Below are 17021 nucleotides of genomic sequence, written 5' to 3' on the forward strand. Positions count from 1 at the left end.
TATTTGCCTATGCTTTGAAGAATTCATTTCATATTTTATGTTTCTATGTATTTATTTATTTAGATGTAAAAGAATACTATGTCATTGTATATTGTTTATTCTATAATTTACAAGTTATCTAAATATTAAATAAAACATAGTTTTTGTTAACAATTTCCTAGCAGCCAAGTATTGCAATTAAATATATTATAAATTATAGATATGTGATTAAAACGTTTGAAAATTATTTATATCTCTATACAGAAAGTTTACAAGGTTGAGTTTGAATATAAATTGTTTTTATCATACCTCATCTTTATTTAAGTGGTTATAGATGATGACAACTTTTATATTGTTAATAACAGGTCGGTGATGGATTTTCACTTTTTCTATGTGTACTATGACGGGGAGATGTATTATCATGAGTTGCACGGGTTGTCATACCAAGGCTCGAACCAAAAGCAAAAATACGTTAAGGTGAAACGTGGGATAGGGCTTACGAACTTGCAACGAAGAATATTGAAGGCGATGGGGTTAGACCACTCTAGGCATAAGATTTCCATCGTGTATCGAGCACCTCAACGGGTTGTAGACACACAGGTTTTCTACAATTCACTACAATTATCGGGTGGCACCGAAGTGAAGATGATGTGGGAAATGGTTGCACAAATGGTGGCTCGAGGATTCATTGCTTCGGATCTCTATGTCACTATTGAGCCCGCCACAGTAGAGGCTGGAGAGGGTTCAGAACATACTGTTTTCGATGGAAGAGTAGATGAGCACATTGAGTCAATACCAGAAAGATCTTATCAAGGGTGTGTACAGAACACAGGAGATTTGTATGGCAGTGAACCATGGCAGACATTTGCCCATGGGAACTCGATTGAGGAGGAGGAAGGGCCCCAGCAAGTGCATGAAGGAGAGCATTTAGCTGATGATGAGCTCCATAGGGGCACATCCGACAATAACCATAATGATCACGGACTTGGTGATGATGCAACCCATATCGATGTTACTAGGGATGACTTCGAGGAGCTCCTAGATACCATGGGTGAACATGAGGATGTTGATCATATCGAAGATGTAGTTGTAGAAGAAAATAGAGAGACATGCCCCGGTCCCGATCCTACGCCGGAATGGTTCACCCAAAACAGTTGGGATAATATGTTTGATCCATCACCGGTTATGCAAGCGGAAGTATTACCATGGATGCCTGGGGAGCAACCAATTAAAGGGATGGTATTCGCGACTAAATTGGCGGTGCGACGTGCGTTGACTTGGTACGCAGTGCGAGAGAATTTTAGCTTCAAAACTGAGCATTCAGACTCAGAGAGGCTTATGGTGAGTTGCGAGAATGATTCCTGTCCATGGTCAGTCCGTGCGATATGTTGCAAGGGAGACAATATCTGGAAGATCGCAAAATGCAAGGGCCCCCACATGTGCGACAAAATTCAGAATGCTCATGATGGTCGGATGATTGATTCGGTGTTCTTAGCATATGTACTTGAGCGCTATATACGAGAAGACCCTGCGTATAAGATAAAGAACTTACGCCACGTTGCTTTGGCAGAGTTAAAACACGAAATATCTCATTACAAGGTATTCTATTCTTTAACTTGCATTATATTTTCAATACAACATAGAGACATCAGTCTTTTCGGAAGTATAATCATGATATTTTTTTTCCCAAAACCCATGAATACTTTATATTATGAAAATTGAAATTGAAAAAAGAAAAGAAAAAAAGGAATGCGGAGCGAAGAAATATTATAGTCTTACAAGTCTTGATTTGTTTTGTTCAAGTTTTTTAATTTAACTTGTATTCATTTCTAACGTAATCATTATGGTTCACATACAAGGTATGGGATGCCAAACAAAAGGCCGTTGCATCTATATACGGGGATTTTAAGGAGTCTTATGCGGAGTTGCCGCGTTTTTTGGCAGGACTGAAGGACGCAAGTCCGGGTACAGAGTATAAGTTAATAGTCGACGATAATTATGAACAGGGAACCTGTACATTCAAGTCCGTATTTTGGGCATTTCGTCCATGTATTGTTGGGTTCAAGAAGTGTAGGCCTGTGATTAGCATTGATGCAACCCACCTCTATGGAAAATATAAAGGGAAATTGATGATTGCAATGGCGACAGATGCTAATAATAAAATTTATCCAGTAGCCTTCGCCGTTGTCGAGAGCGAGAGCACAGAGACTTGGGGTTGGTTCTTGGCTTGTATAAGAACATATGTTACTGACCGGAGACACCTGTGTGTCATATCTGACAGACACCCTGGGATACAAGCTATCTTTAGAGACAATAATCGGGACTTTTCCCTGCGGCCTCCCATGACAGAACATCGTTACTGCCTTCGTCATGTATGTAGTAACGTCAACACTAGATGGAACAATGAAACTTTAAAGAATCTAGTATGGAGGGCAGCAAGTGCTACCCAGGAGCGAAAGTTCAATGCCACCTTCGAGTTAATTGAGAATGTCAACCGGGATGCGCACCAATATCTAAAGGATGTGCCCAAAGAGAAATGGGCTCTAAGTTTTGACAAGGGTTATCGTTATGGGGCAATGACGACAAACGTCTCTGAGTGCTTCAATGGTGTTCTAAAGGGTGCTCGTAGCTTGCCCATTACGGCAATGGTGAAATACACATGGTTCAAATTGAATTCTTATTTCGATGATCGTCGCAATAAGAGCATAGCACAGTCAACTTCGGGACAAAAATGGACTAAATATGCCTTGGATATCTTCATGAGAAATAAGGCGAAGGCGGAGCGTCACAGGGTGACAAGATTGAGCGCGCAACAACAATCATATCAAGTAGATACACCGCATAATCCAGAGAGTGCTGGACATGGGGATCACACACATGGAGTTAATTTGTTGCAAAGAAGTTGCACATGTCAAAAATGGAAGTTGTACAAGATACCATGTTCACATGTCATTGCAGTTTGTATTAGGTATCGACATGATGCAGAGCAATACATTGACCCATGCTATAGCGTGGATGCATTGTTTCGGAGCTATGCTCCCGTTTTCCCTGTGTTGAAAGATAGATTATCATGGCCGGATCCTGAAGAAACTCGAACGGTCCTCCCTAACCCCCGATTGATTCGGGAGAAAGGCCGCCCTGTCTCAACACGAATCAGGAATGAGATGGACGAGGGTGGGAGACGGCCGAGAACCACACCGTGGAAGGAGGGGGGGAGGAAGGTGCAATGCGGGTTGTGTGACCAAGAGGGGCATAACCGAAGAACATGCCCTAAGCGGAATGAGGTACCGACAAGTGGTGGTGTCGCAGACTAGGTACGCTAGTTTTGAACTGTGGCATTCTTCTAAATGCAATTTGAAACAAAATGCATGCGTTATGCCATTCAATTATGTATTTTTATAAATGAAGAAAGATTGGAAAAAATTTGAAGGACCAACTATGACACAAATCGTTAAAAGATCATCTTTGCTTGTGTACATGTGGTAAGGAACAATTAGTCTCTTGACGATGCATACCCAATTCCAAAGTTTTGGGACTAAGACTTTCTCTTCTTATGCTTGGTGTTGATGACTGCATTATTTCTAGTGTTGATTTTGTATGTGTTGGATCATTATGTGTAAAATGGTAATGCCCATTTTTTACAAGTGTTTTTCGGGTCGTATCATCCATTGGATTGAAACAAAAAATAGGATATGATGTGAATGAAGTGATAAGTATTCAAATTCAGCATGCTGAAGTCTGTATTTTTGCAAAATATTTCAACAATTGATGGTATTCTAATCAACTCATTTTCCCATTTATCAACTGCTGTCATTTATCTACCACATTGTTAAGAAAAGTTCAAAAAAGTAGGACTTGTTTTGATTTTGTGTAATTATTACCATGAACTTCCAGATACTAATACTATAGTCTATTTGTTTGATATTATTTCATGAGCATGACTACTACGTTGCTGATTTATCTGTTTCTGTTGTTTTCCAAAGGATGCTTCTTCACATCATCTGGAGGGTTAAGGAGTTATGAACACCCCCATAATGAGGTGAAGCCTGTGCCAAGGGTGGACAGTTCTGGTCAGGTGTGTGGTGTAACTTTCACCGTGGATGAAGAGTCGAAGAGGGAAACTGTCGGCATGCCAAGAGTGGGAAGTGCTGCCAACTGCTCATCTAACAACTAATATTGTTATAGTTTCCTTTTATGGCATGGCTGTCATTATTAGTGGGCCTTGCCTTTGATCTCCTTTTTGTTATCATACTACTCTCATCTTGACAGCATTTTATGGGTGCTTAGATTTATATCCTTTTTAGTACTGTCAAAACTAAGACATTATTTTATGTTGCTGTACATGTTGCGTAATGTCAACCTAAGCCAGGATCTCAAGTTTCATACAAGAAATAATATGATTGCTCTTCAAGATTGATCAATGGTAGATTTCTATTTGATCTTTTTCTTTATTTTTATCGCTTCTTGAATCAGGCTTGGATGATGATAATAATTTCGGTCACATTCGTGATGATAATCAGGGCAGCTAAAGCATTTCAATGCTTTCCTATGGGTCTGCTTCATGATTTACAACTTTAAAGTAAATCATCACATGACAGATAAATACTGAAATACTGAAAGCATATACGAAACCATTCTAATTAATTCTCGTCAATTCAAAAAAAAAAAAAAAAATTACCCATCTTTCTTGGACTTTGGTGAACTCAGGTTCCAAGCATTCATTCATTATAATTTTAATTTACCAAAATCAATCCAAACAAAAAAAAAAAAAGAAAAGATTTAGTTCACCAAAGTCAGGTACAAATCTGATAGTTTTCAAAAAGAAGGCAGATTGGTACCCGAGTTTATTGAACTCGAGTACCAATCTGCGTGGGGAAAGAAATTGAGCACAAAAAATCCAAGGTCGAAATGCCTGTTTTTTCAAATTACGCAGATTGGTACCCGAGCCCAGGAAGCTCGGGTACCAATCTGCCTAAGTTAAAGATCACAACCAAAACTAGGCCAACGTAGGTTTCAAATTAGGCAGATTGGTACCCGAGCCCATCAAACTCGGGTACCAATCTGCTTAAGTTCAAGATCACCCAGGTACTGGGCCAGCGCAATCTACCAAACACAAACAATATGCTAAATTCCACCTACGTTTTCCAACTTCAACTACACTGTGACCACTACAGAGATCAATCGCATTATGCAATATGCATTATGAAGGTTCAAATGCCTTTTAGCATTCAGATGTATATTTTCCAGCAAATATTTCCAAAGCATAAAAAGCTAGATGAGGTTCATTCTATACAATAGTATGTCAAAACTTGACACAAACCAAAGCAATTTGGGAAAAGGGTGAACTGAAACATTTTATCTTGATGCATTATTTTATTCCACCAGCAGTAGAATGATTACATGAGAACTTCACATATGAGCAAACCTACTTCTCTTAAGCTTATAAGAGATGCAATCTGTACAGAATCAAAGATCTGTAAAACGAGAAAAAAGAAGTGCAAAAACATATGGGACCACAAACAACCCTGTGTGCAAACAGAATCCAAGATCTAATGTAACAATATGATATAGAGAAGAAAGTTGGACCTGGTTCTAAAAATTTGAAATTTTAAACCAAATAAACAGATCATGCACAAGCATGTGCATGCAATATGCAACAAAGTACCAATTTGCTTCTTGAGACCCACCATAGGCTTATCATAAAATGGAAAGTTCTGCATTTGACGCACTGCATTACTGGCAGCTGTTATTTCGGTAAACACAACCCATGCTTGGCCTCGAAGCTTGGGTGTCTTCAAGGCAACAACATCCAAAATCCTTCCATATTGTGAGAATAAGGCATAAAGGGATCTCTTCAATTCTGTAAAAGGAGGAAGAGCTGAATTAATACAATATGAAGATAATATAATGAAAATGTAATCACTCAGCCTCCATTTGTTTTTATGTAAACTATTTTCCGGAAACTGTTTTTCAATTTTTCTTATGTTCTGTATAATAAAAAATTACTAGTTAACAATAAGAGTTTTCATTGTCAACAGAAATTACACCAAAATCGTGGATAATGATTTACATTTTGGGAAAAGTAACCATTTTTCAAAACTAAGCCAGTGCCCCCTTTCTACCTCTCCTGACCAACACCCTCCCCCTCCCCCACTTTGCACTGCCACCATCAACACTCCCCACTCCCTCAGCTACCACCCTCCAGCTCTCTCATACACACGCCCCCCCCACCCCCCACAAAAAAACCATCTCTAAAATAGGACAGATTTAGGAAATTTGTTTATGAGTAATTGTGGTTGTTTTCAGGAATTAAAGTTGACATGTATGCAGTCATTTCCAAGGTGTGTGTGTGTTCCAAGGCACATGGACACGCAACCCCTTTTTCCATATCCTTGCTTCCTAGCTTAGAATCTCCTAGAAATTCTAAACTCAACAAAATTCCAAAAGAGCCATAATTCATAGGGGTCGCAGAAAGTAGAGTTTTGCTCTTGAATATAAAATTACCCATAAATAATAAAATAAAAGCCCAAATTATAATTGTAAGCCCTAAACTTCTAATTTCTTGTCCTTTTAAAACCAGAGGAATCTTACTTCAATTGGTCATGTGACACGTGTGTGCCCCATAAGATAAATTTTGAAACAGACAAATTTGTGAAGTAACAATGAAGTAGTCTTCCATGTCTTCATCAATCTCCCATTGCTCTTATTACCCCAATCTGCCTACTTTTTTCAGAATATCTGTTCTGAATTATCTCTACAAAGTCATCTTTTAACCTAAAAAAAGATTATTAAAAAAAAATTGCTAGGAAACTATATCTAAATGAAGATACCTTCATTATTGCAACTAGCATTGAACCCGCACAATGCGCGGGGAACATTTTACACATTTAAAATACCATCAATTTGACATAACTATACAATAAATACAACAGTTAATATGTTGATTAAAGGCTTTGTTTTAATAATGCCAATCAATTCAAAAAACAAAAATGACAATTGTGGGATATAGAGTTAGGTTTAATAACATTGTCAAAAGTCCAAAATTCCCCATAGCAGAAAATAAAGTCTACGAACTCATTAACCCAAAAAACATTTAGTGAGCTTAGCCATATTCTAGCCCTGATGAACTGTAAGTGCCAGCTCTGTTTCACTTGGATGAATTAGGCCATCATCATTCACCTGTAAAAACTATAGCACAATAGCACTTGCAAAAAAAAATTATGACAACTACATATCTTCTCACATGCATTATTTTTTTATTTTGTCCATCTTGAACATGCCAACTACAAAGGTATACACAATAAGAACAAAATGGATTCTTTGGTGTGCTAAATGGATGATTGTTGTCCATGTTTAAATGTAACCTCTATAATGATAGAAGCTAATACAACCTTTTGAGCTCCGCATTTCAAAAATTGTTTTCTTTAGTAGAAGTGCACTTCTATTCATAATCCACTCAAACTAAGAAGAACGTATTCAATAATAATATAAGGTAAAATTCCAATGTATAAAAACAAAGAAACAATATTTTAATATCTATTGGAAGAAACACTCTAAATTAAATCTATGAAAAGTTGAAAACCACAAAAGAACCTGAAACAAAATTGGAAAAGAAAAACAAATTCATATTTTTTCTCTGCCAAGTTACACTTTGCTCAATCTTTTGTAGTTTGAATTCTAAGTATGCATCTTATAATCCTAGCCATCAAATCTCCTCCATGGAAGTTTCAAGCGTGTAATGGTCATAAGCACTATAGTGTCAAGAAAATTTTTACTAAACTAATGTCCAACGTTGAAGCACATACATGCTGGAGGAATTGCATCTAAAATCTCATCTTTAACAAATTTAAACACATCAAGTAGTTTGGATATTTTCTGTTTCTTAACTTTTTACATCAGAGAACAAAGGTAAAATTCCTTCTTTTCACCAAGTATAGACATTTCCTTCACTTCAGATAGACTATTATTTCTGATTTAATTTCTTGGTTCTTTTTTTTTAGGCAGGGAAAAAAACTTCTTAGCGTATGAACGATTCAACATAGTTCTCCAAATTTACCTAAGACACTATACACACACCATAAAACTATGTTCAAATCATATTGTATAATATAAACTAGTTCAAAATGCCTTAGAACAAGTAAATTTCATGACTAAAAGCAACAGGATTTTTTTTCCCCAGTCCAAGATAGAGAAACTTCAATTAAACTTAGCTACACTAAGTTCCAAAATGACCAACACAACCTCACAAGTCACAGCACCCACACAATCAAACTAGTTAAGTTCTTCACAACACATTATTCACCAAAAACTAAAACCCAAATAAAAAACTTACAATAACCACAAATTCAATGAATTCTAACCCATTCCCATTATCATTGACCCTCATGCAAGAAAAGAAAACAGTCTTATCCTGCCCTGCCCTTATTATCCACCTACAGAAACAGATAGAGAACAGCCTCAGAAGAAAATCATAATCAAACGGCCCAAAGAAATTATTGACCTGGACCAGGTCAGTCAGGATGGAAGTCCTAGTTTTGAGTTCCGGAAGACTAAAAGAATAGTTGAATTATCAAATACTGCAAAGCATGGGAGGTTCTTCTGAAGTTGGATGTTTGTGAGGAGGAGATTGCGAAACTGACTAGGTGGCACCGTATTGCTATGATACGCAAACTTTCAAGTGAGCAAGCTGCATCGGGGATACAGATTGATCCCACAACTATCAGCAAGTATGCGCGTGGCCAGCAGATGTCATTTCTTCAACTGCAACAGCAGACAAGGGAGAAGTCTCAGGAGATTTGGGAACGACAAGTTCAGAGTCTTTCTGCCTTAGATCGTGAAAATGAGAGTGACTCTGAAGGAAATAGTGATCTTGATTCATTTGCTGGGGATTTAGAGAATCTTCTTGATGCAGAGGAATGTGAGGAAGAAGTAGGTAACTGAGTCAAAGCATGACAAAGCAGATGGTGTTAAGGGGCTCAAAATGAGAAGGCGCCCATCCATAGCTCAGGCAGAAGAGGAAAACGAAGATGAAGCCGCTGAAGCTGCCAAATTATGCAGGTTACTCGTGGAAGATGATGAGGCTGAGAGGAGGAAGAAGAAAAAGACTAAAGTTGTGAGGGAGGAAACAGGGCTGGCTTTGGGCTTGCAACCAAGTTTTGGTTTTGAGAACACAAATCGGATCAAGCAAATTGTCAGTACTGCCCAACCTGATGGGTCCTATTCTTCCAAAGAGATATTTAATAAAGACATGAATGAGGTAGAAAATGTTATTGCGAAAAAAGGCAAGTATGGAAAGCTTTAGGTGAAAGCTTTAACGAAAAAGAATGATATCACAAGTGTTGGTCTAGTCAGTAAGAAAATCAAAATATCGGGAGATAAAGTCAAGGTTTTTAAGGACAAGAAATCTGCAAGAGAGAGTTTTGTTTGTGGGGCATGTGGTCAGCTTGGACATATGAGGACAAACAAGACAGGAAACATGAAAAATATGGATTTTAGGGTGAGATGGGCAGGGGATGCGCACCCTCAAAACCTTTTTCTTTTTCCCAGAGAATACACACCCCACAACCTTAATTATGGACTAACCTTTTTTTTGCTGTGAGGTGTACTTATTCTAGTAATGATCTCCTTTTCAATAATAGAATCCTAAACTGAATTTATACATTAAGAGAATCATGAAGCACATGCAGGAAACACAATTCTTGTGTCACCCCAAAGACAATTATGTGGTCCATCTTATCTTAATTTGGTCCGTACTAACAATGCCCCCCTTCTTTCTTTCTTTTTTTAGTGGAAATCGCCATTTTGTTAAATGATAGATCTGTAGTAGTATCTCTTTTCATTTACAATGAATGCTGGGGGTTTAATAATGTGGATTTGTTTGTCTATAACGTAAGTTTACATTATTAGTGCAATTTAAAGCTATAAAAGTCTTCTATCACTTCTGTAAAAAAAAAAAAAAAAAAACTATAAAAGTCCAAGATTTATACCTTCAGCCTTCAGTGCTTCCAATTTTTCATTCAAACACACTAAGTTCCAAATTCACCAACACAACCTCACAGCACCCACACAATCAAACTAGCTAAGTTCTTCACAACACATTATTCACCAAAAACTAAAACCCAGATAAAAAAATTAGAACTTCTTTCAAAAAAATCAACATGCTAAGTTCTTCACAACACATTATGCACCAAAATTCAAAAAAGTATGAAATTTCTTGAAAATTTAAAACAAAAACCAAGACATGGAATTGCAGCGCCAAAACCAGTTGGATTAGTGAAAATTAAGAGAAAAAGAACTCAAATTTTTCGGAGAGAGAGAGAGCTTACAAAGCGCCATTGAAGGGGAAATGGTCCGCTTAGCGACTCTGTGAAATGAAATTGAAAACCCTAATTGGTCGGACACAGGGAGAAGAAAGGGCGAAGAAGAAGATGAGGACGAAGACGACGTCGCACCACTGTCATCCAACGGAAAGGCCATTACCATCGCTCCTCCAACAACCACCAGTTTCCCTTCTCCTATTCCCTCAGGCGCGACGGCGACGGAGACCACGATTCCACTCCCCCGGCCATCATCGATACGCGAAAGCGATCACAACGACGTTTTTAATTTCTGCTGCCGATGGTGTGAGGGTGTGAGGGTTTGAACGTTTGGGGTTTGAACGTTTAGGTGTAAGTGAGAGTGAGAGTGAGACTGTGTTCTGGTAAGGGTGAGGGTGAAGAGAGGCCGAGAGCGAGGCGGCGACGGAGAATGAGGCAGATCGCGAGATTGAGAGGGAGAATGAGAGTATTTGCGAGATTGAGAGGAAGAATGAGAGTATTTGTGTGGAAATAGCTTTAGATTGAGAGAGGGAGATGAGGGAGATAGCGAGATTAAGAGGTTTCGTGTTTGTGGGTATGTTTTGCTCTGTTCTTGGTTGGGTATTGTGGGTAAAAGATGGTTTAAGTGTGGGGTACTAGGGAGACATGGCTGAGCAGTACTCGAGCTTCTTGAGCTCGGGTACCAAGTTTATTTTTTAAATTCAGATGCCAACGGCAGGTGCCACGGTGGAACCGAAAAATGGGGTACTCGAGCTCGCCAAACTCGAGTACCACAAAAAGTGGTATTTACCTATTTATTTCCCAAACAGTGTTGCGGGCCTAAATATTTCCAAAATACATGCTAATGGGCCATTTTTCCCCAATCTCGGAATATAAAGGAGTCCCATCCCCCAAGGAGAGGTAGCAAAGCAAAGCACCAAAAATTTAACATATCCGAAGATTCTTTAGAGAAAAATTTGGGCCTATCCAAGCCTAGAAATTTGCACTTAAAGGGCTCTAAAAGCCCAATTCAACTCTATCTCAAATCAAATTCCATGGATCTTCAGGCCACTGTGTCGGCAACCATTTTTTGCCAAGTCATCGTGGACCCCACATTTTCGAAGGTCTACTAGTTTTGAAATTAAGAAAAATACAAAAGTACCCTTCGTTTGAAATTGGAATGACCAATTAACACGCCATCGCACAGCTCAACAGTCAACACGATCGTCGTACCTAGCTAGCCCATCGTCCCCTTGAGCCGCTTTGTTTTACTACTTTCATTCTTTATTTTATTTTTCCCTTTAAAACCAAAAGGGAGAAGGGAAAAATAATCAAAGATGAAGATGAAGATGATGAAGGTGAAGATAAATATGAAGGCGGAGGTGGTGACTTTGATTTTGGTAAATCTAGCTGGGATCATGGAGAGGGCAGATGAGTCACTATTACCGGGCGTGTATAAAGAGGTCGGTGCGGCTTTGCACACCGACCCGACGGGTTTGGGTTCTCTCACTCTCTTCCGGTCCATTGTTCAGTCCGCCTGTTACCCAATCGCCGCCTACCTCGCCGTCCGCCACAACCGCGCCCACGTCATCGCCGCCGGTGCCTACCTCTGGGCCGCCGCCACTTTTCTCGTCGGTTTCTCCTCCACTTTCACCCAGGTAAGCAAATTCAATATATATATATACCCTCTTGCTTATTTTATTTTTAGCTGATTAAAAAGGATTTTTTTTATTTTTTATTTTCCATTTCTCTATTATGTTAGTAAATATGGTAAAAAATTAAATTTGATTGTTTTTGGAGGTTGGTTGCTATGACATTAGGGTAATTAACTAGTTGCGATTGATTAGGTAGTTGGTACGATGAATGGTAAATAAATAGTTTGGGTAAATATTAGGAAAAACGTTTGAGGATATTCCTTTCTCGTAGCTATATTCTATGCTAGTCTAGTCGTTTACAACAACACTGTAGCTTTTTGCTAAATTGGGAAACTGGTTTTGTTGGATTAGGAGAAACCAAACAAGCTAGGGAAAACCAAAAAAGAAAGTGAAAATGTTGTACTTATTCGGTTACTTATAAAGGAAACACTACATGTTTCAAATATGGCAACTAGTTCTATGAATGTGGTTTTTGTGTTCTCGGGTCTAAAATAATAGAAACTGTTCAATTAGTTTCGTTAATGGAAGCCTTGGATGTAAGAAGCAAAGAGAAACTTAGGGAATATCTCATGCATATAGGTTTACAGAAATGTGGAGCCCCTCTTCTTCCTTCACTCATGACCCTAAACAGTTTTCTTTTTTGGTTGATAAATAAGAGGGGAAGAGGATTTTGAATCTAGTCATCTCCATTGGAAACACTAGGAGGTGCTAGGGAAAACCAAAACTCAAATTAAAAATTTGCACTTATTTAGTTACTTACGAAGGAAATTCTTGTTTCAATTTCGGCAGCTAGATTTATGAATGCATTAGTTTTTGTGTTCTTGGGTCTGAAATAATGGAAACTATAAAATTAAACTTTTTTTGTTAATGGAAGCCTTTGATATAAGAAGCAAAGAGAAACTTAGGGAATAATTCATGCACATAGGTTTTCAGCAATGCGGAGCCCCTTTTCATCCTTCATTCACGAACCTAAACAGTTTTTCTTTTGATAGATTCAATAGTTATAAAGGGAGAGGGGGGATTTGAATATGAACATTTTCGTTGGAAACACCAAGAGGTTCCAGTTGAGCTAGACAGCTCTTGGCTTGACCCTGAACAGGTTAGAAGCATGTGTATGAACAACAGCTTTGAGATAGGAAATGTGAAATAGAGTGGCAGACTGATAAATTTCCTAGCATTTTTTAATATCCAAGAGCTTCTGTACAAAATTTCTAAATATTTATAATTTGAATTTTAAAGTTTGACCTTCTTGTGATACATAACACGCTAGAAGATGCTTTCTCTTCCATCTATCCTCTGATGGCATCCTTGTCAAATCAAACAAGAACAAAACCAGTAATGAAACCATGAATGAGAATAAGATTCACAATTTTTGTAGGCATTGAGCTTTATGTGATATTATCTAGATTCTGTTATGAAATGGAGCTTCATCAAGTTCAAGACACTCAAATTTGAACTTTAAAAACAGTGTACGTGTAAACTGTTTATTCATAATAAATTTGTGGTCAAAATACAATTTTGGTCCCTAAGTTATGTGTCCAATTTCAATTTTGTTCCTAAGCTATTAATTGTTTCAACAGTCATTCAAGTTTTAAAAATGCTTAACTATTACCCTTACCTGCCTCACACCATCATTATGCAAACCTCAATTATTGATGTGATGTTGGCCCATATATTGGTCTCGTAAAATCAGAATGCATGGAGACACATGACACGAACATTAGACACCACGATATTTTCTATTTAATATTTTTATGTATTAAATTTACTTGTCTCCCTCCATATATTCTGATTTTGTGATATGAGAATGCAGCAAAATATACAATGTCAGTATTGTAGTGACATGTATACCAAAAAAATAAAAAAGGAAAAGGAAAAGGAAAAGACTGTCACATTAGTTATTTGCATGGTGTTGGTAAGGCAGGGAAAGGGTAAAATCAAGGCACTTTTAAAAACTAAATTGAAACAATTGGTAATTCACGGATATGAAGACCATAATCATATTTTGACCCAAAATTTTCTACTTTTAACTCTACAAATATATACGGTTTTAGAGCTATACAAGTGAAGTGCTATCATCCTTGGCATACCAGCTGATTGTGTTCTCTTTGAAGTCATTTATCTTCTGTCAAACAGGTGGCCATATCTAGAGCTTTGAATGGGATTGGCCTTGCACTAGTTTCACCTGCAATTCAGTCCCTTGTAGCTGACTCAACTGATGACAACAACCGTGGTACAGCTTTTGGGTGGCTTCAACTAACAGGCAACCTTGGTTCAATTATTGGTGGACTCCTCTCAGTGTTGATAGCTCCAATAACATTCATGGGAATTCCTGGTTGGAGAATTTCCTTTCATCTTGTTGCAATCATCAGTATTATGGTCGGTGTTTTGATCCAACTTTTTGCCAATGATCCTCGCTTTTCAGATTCTAATGCAAAAGATAGAGATCTAGTTAAGAGTAAATCTTTCTGGTTAGAAGTGAAGGATCTGGTTCAGGAAGCAAAGTCAGTTATTAAGATTCCATCTTTCCAGATTATTGTGGCACAGGGTGTCACTGGTTCATTCCCATGGTCAGCTCTGTCATTCTCAGCTATGTGGTTAGAGCTTTCTGGCTTCTCACATGAGAAAACTGCATTCCTCATAGCCCTGTTTGTGATGGGTAGTTCCTTTGGGGGCCTATTTGGTGGTAAGATGGGAGATATACTTTCTACTCGTCTCCCAAATTCTGGAAGGATAATTCTAGCACAAACAAGCTCAGCATCAGCTATCCCTCTAACAGCAATACTTTTGCTGGCTTTACCCAATGGTCCATCTTCTGGAGCAGTCCATGGTTTGGTCTTGTTCATTGTGGGCTTCTGCATATCCTGGAATGCTCCAGCTACAAACAAGTAAAGTCTTTCACACTTTAATCCTTTTTCCTTTTCACCTGCTAAAGTCATTTCAAAAATTTAAGATTTATATACACAAATAATCCAATAATGTCACTAAGTAATTGGGTTTCTCATAAATGAAAACATTATGTTCAATGACAGGAGCAATTACACACAAACTGATCATGTAAAACCAAGCCATGATCGATATGATCAGAATAATCGTAGAAGTTGTGACAATTAGGTTATTTGTTTAATTAATAATAGTAAAGAAGAACAACTATTATTATTATTATTAATAATAGTGAAGAAGAACAACACTTATAAAAAAAAATAGTAAAGAAGAACAACAAAGACTTGTTTCAGATGAAATTATTTCATTATTGTGTGATACCAAAGTCCGAATCAATCATTTATCACAGAATGCAAAAACTAACAAGAAAAATAAAATATTTGGAGAGAGAGAGTGACATAGAGATTAATGCTGGCACAAAGAAGCCTAAATTCAAGCTTTTGGCGAAGGGGCAAGACATAATAATGGGATTGAGGGTAAGGTCATGAATTCAATATCCACTAAGTGCATTTGTAACTTATTGGTGATAAAATTAAGTTTAATTGTCTGCATCACTCATAAGTTGCTGATTTTGATTATATGGTATATGCAGTCCAATTTTTGCAGAGATAGTTCCTGAGAAATCCCGAACAAGTGTCTATGCAATGGACCGATCTTTTGAGTCCATACTATCATCATTTGCTCCCCCTATTGTTGGGATATTGGCTCAGTATGTTTATGGTTATAAGCCAGTTCCTACCGGGTCAAGTGAATCTGAAGAGATTGCCACAGATAGAGGGAATGCTGCATCATTGGCCAAGGCACTCTACACGGCAATAGGAGTTCCAATGGCTTTGTGTTGTCTAATTTACTCATTTCTCTATTACACCTACCCAAGAGACAAAGAAAGAGCCAAGATGGAAGCTCTGATAGAATCAGAGATGCAACAAATAGAGTTGGATAATTCACCCACGGGTGAAGAATTTTCTCAAGTCTGGTTCTCTGAGTCAGGAGAACATTTTGGTCAGGAATTGGAGAATGGCTTTGATCTAGAAGATGACGAGAAGAAATTGCTCTACCATTAGCTGACATTCTCCAATATGGGTAAATAGTAATACCAAGAAGCATAAGCTGCCCTATTTTCCAAAGCCTGCATTCCATTGAAAAAGGTTGCCTGTAGGTAAAAATTCAAAGCTTTTGATTGGTATTAATCAAAGGAAAATTTTCAACATTGTGGTGAGAGATGCATGTTCAATGCTCACAAATGAGTACCATAATATACAGAAGTCACATACCCGTCTTGTCCTGATATTCTTTGGCCTTGAACATGCACCGGAAAGAAATGTAGTTGACAGGAACAACTGAAGGGTTTAAGATTATCGAATTGGTCTTCGGTTTTGCTTGCCAGCTTTCGTGGAATGAGTAAATCTATTAAAAGACCCTATTCAGGGGTAATACAAATAATCTCACATATTCGAAATTATTGTTGGGTATGTTAAAACTCCCAATTTTGACCAGTATAGCGTGTATAGTGTGTAGCAGAACATGTTTTGTTGATCTGACAAGGAGTTCCCATCGATTTCTTTTCTGACATTCATTTTGTGTATAATGGCCTCATATTTTTGGATCCAATGTCAATGAAGCCTTTTTTTTTTTTTTTAAATTTATATATATATATATATATATATATATATATTTTTGAATAACTGTTATCTACGATTCTACATCTTGTAGACAGCATTATCTGATGAATAATTGCAACATGCCTATAAATGAACCAACTACATATTGACCTTTTTCCAGCCTTACGGGACTTTCAGAGATAGCCTGTCTACCAGCTATGGTTTTGCTAGATGATCTTCATAAGTGGAATCTAATGAAAAATTTCCACATCATAGACAAAATGGACTGAAATGTATACGTGTATCGGTGTATGTTCTTCAAAGATGGATTGATTAGCACAGTCCCAAGTTCTGCCAGAAATTATTCTTATTTTATCATCCATTCTCATGAAGCTTGCCTCCGCCACAGTACTAAATAACTTGATAGTTTGAACTTTGAGTTTGAACCCTCTGCCAATTGTACGTGTGTGTGAGAGAGAGTCGTTGCCAGAAGAATCAAGGTGGGGTTTTAGGTACGATAATAATAGAATTAGATTGCGCATCGACTT

The 17021-nt window shown here is 37.7% G+C and overlaps 1 protein-coding gene across 2 annotated transcripts; it reads left to right on the forward strand.

The window, feature by feature from the left end:
* Positions 1–11482: 11482 nt before the first annotated feature.
* Positions 11483–16334, forward strand: LOC115970814. 2 transcript variants are annotated; one of them, XM_031090429.1, is made up of 3 exons: positions 11483–11932; positions 14066–14817; positions 15465–16334. In XM_031090429.1, the coding sequence occupies exons 1-3, from the start codon at positions 11612–11614 to the stop codon at positions 15934–15936; spliced, it is 1545 nt and encodes a 514-aa protein (XP_030946289.1). In that variant the 5' UTR covers positions 11483–11611; the 3' UTR covers positions 15937–16334. The 2 variants fall into 2 exon arrangements, with proteins under 2 accessions (XP_030946289.1, XP_030946290.1); XM_031090430.1 differs by having other exon boundaries at positions 11616–11932; positions 14044–14817.
* Positions 16335–17021: the final 687 nt, after the last annotated feature.

The sequence above is a fragment of the Quercus lobata genome, chromosome 12 (genome assembly GCF_001633185.2).
Source record: "Quercus lobata isolate SW786 chromosome 12, ValleyOak3.0 Primary Assembly, whole genome shotgun sequence".
Classification (NCBI taxonomy): Eukaryota; Viridiplantae; Streptophyta; class Magnoliopsida; order Fagales; family Fagaceae; genus Quercus; species Quercus lobata.